Source organism: Diabrotica virgifera, chromosome 6 (assembly GCF_917563875.1).
Source record: "Diabrotica virgifera virgifera chromosome 6, PGI_DIABVI_V3a".
NCBI lineage: Eukaryota > Metazoa > Arthropoda > Insecta > Coleoptera > Chrysomelidae > Diabrotica > Diabrotica virgifera.
The window spans coordinates 218,484,608-218,490,607 of record NC_065448.1 but is presented as its reverse complement, the minus strand read 5'-3'; the positions used below and the strand labels follow the sequence as shown (position 1 = coordinate 218,490,607).

Below are 6,000 nucleotides of genomic sequence, written 5' to 3'. Positions count from 1 at the left end.
ATTCGTTAGTAAGAAAATTGTGCTCGATGTGGCAGTGTGGCTTTTAAATTGTTGATAAGTATCGGTGAATTAAGGGTAACAATATTCGGGGTATGATGTAAACCTAACGAAACCGACTAAAAAACCCTTACTAACCTTTCAAATCTAAGTGGTAACCACTTTTGGAAGTTTATTTTTGTGATATACAGCAATGAGTACTAGATTGTAAGCACAAACAGCACCTAATAGGAAACTCTTATTAACCTTTCAAGTGTAAGTGGTAGCTATATTTACCACGTTTGTTAAGGCCGGCCGTTGTATGAAAGAGAGGTCCCCAAATGCCGGCGCAACAGAGAGAAAAGATTCTTTCCCGAGAGATGCTGCCTCTATCGGAGAAATAACGCAATAGATATCTAAGCGAGGCCGCAAACGGCAGAATTTTTAGTGAGTCGATAGTTTAGTTAAGTACAGAGAGTATGCAGGTGCGGCCTCGCTAAGATGACTCGAAATCGTTTTATATATCAGGTGCGAACTTTTAATTTTTTAGTAGGCGGTTTAAGGACGGGGTCTCGCTGAAAATTTTACTTGGATAAATACTGTGCTCGTATCTCGTGGTAAAATCTAAACCAAAAGTAATGGAGAAATCTATTTTAGTCCATGTGGTGAGACCGCTCCCGTCTGGGAAAATTTCTGATTCGGTTTCTTTGTGGATTCCTATTCAAACATGTCCCCTCTAAACAAATCTTAAGGGTGCCGGGCGGAATTTTTGGGTAGAAACTGTTTAAACAATTTTTATAAACAAATAGAAAAGATCACGTTTTTTTGCCCCGGAACATATATTTTTAAGTTTAGTGGGTCATTCTAAACAAGAAAGGTATCTTGTAATTTTTTTCAAAAATTGATAGTTTTCGAGTTATAGGCGATTTAAAATCTGAAAAGTGCGAAAATGCTCATTTACGAGGCCTAAAAACTCATATTTAAATTAGAACTTTTGAGGTTGCCAGATTCTTAAATTGAAGTTTAAACATTCAGCTTGAAGATTCTAAAGAGTGATTGTGTCTAACCCTAATTTAAACCGTCGTGTTTTAATTGTTAAATATACATGTCCATCCGATTTTTTTGTCGGTGCGGCGCGCTCTATTTCAAAAATCTCCAGTTTTCCTCCAAAAAATATTTTTTCTAGATTTTTTGGGACATTTTAAATAAAATAAGTTTCTTGACATTTTTCTCAAAAGTTAACAGTTTTAAAGTTATAAGCGATTTAAAATCCAAAAATGCGTTTTGGCATTTTTCGGATTTAAATCGCTTATAACTTTAAAACCATTAACTTTGGAGAAAAATGTCAAGAAACTTATTTTATTTAGAATATCACAAAAAATCTAGAAAAAATATTATTTGGAGGAAACTAGAAGATTTTTGAAATAGAGCTCGCCGTACCGGCAAAAAAATCGGATAAACATGCATATAACAACTAAAAAAAACGGTATAAATTAAGGTTAGACGCGATCACTCATATGTGGACCATATAGAACAATTTGGTGTTGCAGGAAAACTTTTACTTCGGATGTCTGGGTTAGGCCTTTTTTGGACCAATTATAACATACTACCTCCGTAACTTTGGAACCGTTCATTTTAGAAGGGTTATGCATAGGACCTTTTTTGTTTCAAATTTAATGTAGAACAATTTTGTATAGAAGGTTGTTCATGCTAAATCGCATAGTTTTAGAAATATTGACGAAAAACGTAAAAAACTACGAATTTACCGATTTCTCCCCCCTCTCCCTCCCAAACCCGACGCTCAAAATGGTGTGACTTTTTTCTGAACATTATGTGGACCATATAGAACAATTTGGTGTTGGAGGATAACTTTCACTTTGGATGTCTGGGTATGGGTCTAACTATACCATACTATATTCCCTAAAATAAAATGTTTCATCATAACGGCTGACCTGAGTAAAAATCACTTATTTATAAGTTAAATTTGAATTATAGGCTTGGATCTCGCGTACAAAAAAGAAGTTGATTAATAACAAGCTGAAAATTTTTAACTTAACTGTGTCTAGTCGGACAAACTTTGATGTACGGGAACACTGAAACAGGCGAAGCTTTAATTGTGGAACAGGTTAAAAATTTGGAACATCAGACTACGAAAACGTTCCATGTATTTTGTCTGACAGAACTTCCAACTGATTTGTTACGATTTCATTAAACTCTTATGCAAAAATCAGACTGGTATTATCACCAACTGGGCATTTTAATAAGTTTAACACGAAGAACATGTCAAATGGCAGGAATTATATTTTTGATAAATAGCAATATGATTTTTGCATGAGAGTTTAATGAAACAGTAACAAATCAATTGGAAGTTCTGTTCGAAAAAATACATGGAGCGTTTTCGTAATCTGACGTTCCAAATTTTTAAACTGTTCTACAATTAAAACTTCTCCTATTCTTCTCCTGAAAAAACTTCTCCTGAAAACTTAGTGAAAACAGAGAAAATTTAGTGAATTGCAAATATTTAATTCAAAAGAAACTTTTTATTTATTCTAAGGGACTGTCGGCCCTCGGCAATAACGTTTTCTTTCATTCTGCGTTTAATTTTTTTTAAAAATACTTATTAGTTTTCTCAGTATTCGAAAAAAATGAACACATTTAAAACACAGGAAAATTTTGAGAGGCGACATTTTGCGTCTTTCCCCTTAAATTTTTTTGCAACATGAATGAAGCACCCTGTGTATTAAATTAAAAATATACATTCAAGTAAATAAACAATAATATTTTGTTATATCAAAGTTTTCAAACAAATTTTATATAGGGTGTCTGCATAACTAGCAACCATATGGTTTCATATTAATTTTATTAATTATTAATTTTAATTATTATTAATACATTATTAATTTTACGGGAAAAGGGAAAAGGTAATACCCAAGTTAAATACATAATCATAATTCATAGAGTATGTGTTTACTTAAGGGTAATTATCATTAGAGTAAAAGATTCACTTTATAGGAGTAAAACTGCTAAGTTGCGTTATGGGTACTAATTTATGTTTCTAGTCGTCAAGGAGTGTGATTTGATGTTTGATTTTCATATGGCAAGCGTAATTCAATCTATCTACATACTTCAAAGAAAAAAATTAGGAAGGGACAATAAAATGTAATATATTTTAGACGGAGTACGTTCAACATTTCAGGACGGGAATAATAATCATTTTTTCAGTAATAACACAATATTTGATTTTTGAGATTTCTCTAGCTGTTCATGAAATAAATAAAATTGTATATAAAAAATGATTATCTCATTTAAAATAAATATTTCTTATTTACCAATCCTTCGGTTTGGCGCCCATTGGGGTTACGCACGCGTGCGCCGCACGCGTTGCACGCCCGGTTACGGGGCCCTGATATTATTCCAAGTACGCAATAATGAACCACCCGCATCCCTCAAAACGGTATTACTCTCAATACAGTACCGAAATTTCCAAAGGAAAGTTTCAAACGGGCCATACCGCTCCTGAATTTTGCACATGTATATAATATTTTTCGTAGCGCCATCTTATACATAATGGCTACATTAACAGAGCTTAGATTCTTACAGATTCCTATACTGTATTCGTATTATATGTCGAATATTTACGTTTCACATGCCAGTTTCTATTAATTTCAGAAATTTATTTTAAAAGTACACCACGCAAAAAGTACTTTATTAATTCACATTTTTTTAACGTTATATCCTTCCATTACTTCTACTGTAGTGCTAAACGGAATTTTATCATGAAATTCATTTAAATACTTAAGTAATTTAGATATAAACGCTCTTATATTTATTGAGAAAAAAGCAAAACTTTCACATTTTTTTATAAACAATACACAACAGGTAGGATAACAAAAATATGGCTGGAACTAGCGACATATATTGTTAGTAGGTTAAGCATTTTTCGGTATACATATATGCTCTAGATTATGAGTGGTGTACTTTATAAAGGTGATGGGATCGGCTATACTTATAACATTACCAATGGCCGGCCTTAAGGTTTATTTTTCTGATCTACATAAATGAGTACTAGACCGTGAGCACAAACAGTACTGTTGGAAAGGATGTTTCATGAAATTAGACACCACATGGCTTGCGTATGCCTGTAGCAATCTGAAGGTCGTTGGGCAGTAAAGATACAAAACTTCTGGATAAATCCAGAAAAAGCTTCCTTGGAAGAGTACATTAGGAACTGCCCGAGTATTTTCCTTTTTCCCAGGTTCCTTGGACCAACCAATCTCTAGATTTTAAAACGTGGAAAAAAATCATCAACAAACTCATTCAAGTTTGGATTTTACAGGTAGCGGTGATAAAGATGATAAGAATTCAGTTTTGAAACCAGATTATTCCGCCCAGAGGAGTTAACGGGGGTCCAGTGTTAAGATATCAAACACTCCTTTCTTTCATCTTCCAAAAATCGGAATTTCATCTATAATTCCGACCACGCAAAAACCTTGTAAAACATCTCTCATACAGCTGCAATACAGAAGCCAATTATCTGATCAACTTCTCGGTTTATTCACATAAAGAAAGCGACCTAGATTAAATTCTGGTTAAGTTGGCGAGAAATAAGGTCACATGTTGTTAATGTAACATTATGAAAAGAATATTCTTCAATATTCTTCTTAGCATTCTATCGTCCACGTTTGGACATAGGCCTCTCCCAGCTCCTTCCATCGGTCTCTATCCTGAGCAACTTATTTATAATTTGTTCCGGCTACTCTTTTAATATCATCAACCCACCTCATGTGGTCTTCCTCTTGGTTTTTTATTTTCGTAAGTTCTCCAAACTTGTATTGTGGCTTTCCAACGTTGGTCTTTTTGTTTCGCAGTGTAGCCTGCGAAGCTCCATTTGAGTTTGGTATTATTTTTTTGTTATATCCTTGACTTTTGTTTTTGATCTTATCCAGTCCTTTCACTTTTTACCTGAGAAGCGTATATCTAACATTGCTCTTTCCATTTCGCTTTCTACTGTGGCTAGATTATTCATATTTGCCTTGGTGAGAGTACAGGTTTGACATTCATATGTCAGTATAGGAAGGATGGACTGGTTGAACACTTGGCTCCGCAAGTATTGGGATATGTTGCGGTTCTTGGTTCTCTATTACCCAACTCTTGGAACTGGGTTCTCTAGTACCCAACTAAGTTCTCCAAATTCTACTCAGGCTAGTCTTGTTTTTTCTAGTGATTTCCGCACTTTGGTTCTCTTTGTCAAGTTTCCGAATTTGGCCTAACTAGATACATTCATGGACTTGTTCTATCTCTCTGCCACTTTTAGTTATACGTCTGGGGTGATCTGTGTTTGTCATTCTTACATATATCATAAAATTTATGAAGTTTGAAATAAATGTTGATACATAATATCCCCTTATTGAACATCTTTTCTTAATTTTTAATTCGTTATAAATCATTAATTCATCGATACTTTATAAAATTATTTTTTGCCAAATTATCACAAAATGTGTTAATAAATTGATGGGAGCTGTTTTGGTGACAAAGGACTTGTTCTTAAACGATTTATTTCTCAAATAATAAGGTTCAAATAAGTAAACATGTTTTGACAATAATTAAAAATCATCAATTTTTTAATAAATTTTGTGAAAATTTAGTAGTCGAAAATAGTTGTAACATTTTATTTATGGTTTATAAATACTTGTAAAAATATTTATCTACAGTAAACTGGCACCATCAGCAAATCTTTTCGATTTCATTTCGTTAAAATTTATGACTCCATGTTGAAGAATTTTATTGTTCAGTTCTTTTTTAAAAATGGCCATGGGACGGGAGCCAAGACTGTGATGAGGACTAAGCCCACGACTAACACTACTAGTATCACAATGTATATACCTAATATGCACTTTCTTGCGGTGGAAAACTAAAAAAGAAAAAAAATGTTTAGTGAAGAAAATGGCATATTCTTTTGATGGATATTCATGATGTTTTATTTGTAAACATAAATAAAGCAACTTATTGATCTTTTATTGCTAG

The 6,000-nt window shown here is 33.2% G+C and overlaps 1 protein-coding gene across 4 annotated transcripts in view; it reads right to left on the bottom strand.

Moving 5' to 3' along the window:
- Positions 1-2,572: 2,572 nt before the first annotated feature.
- The window catches only part of LOC126887254 (putative ferric-chelate reductase 1 homolog), a 139,310-nt gene continuing 135,882 nt past the window's right edge, over positions 2,573-6,000 (bottom strand). For all 4 annotated transcript variants that reach the window (XM_050654669.1, XM_050654671.1, XM_050654670.1 and 1 more), the window contains exon 11: positions 2,573-5,887. In XM_050654669.1, coding sequence (XP_050510626.1) covers positions 5,765-5,887 — 123 coding nt within the window. In that variant the 3' untranslated portion in view covers positions 2,573-5,764. The remainder of the gene's footprint in view (positions 5,888-6,000) is intronic.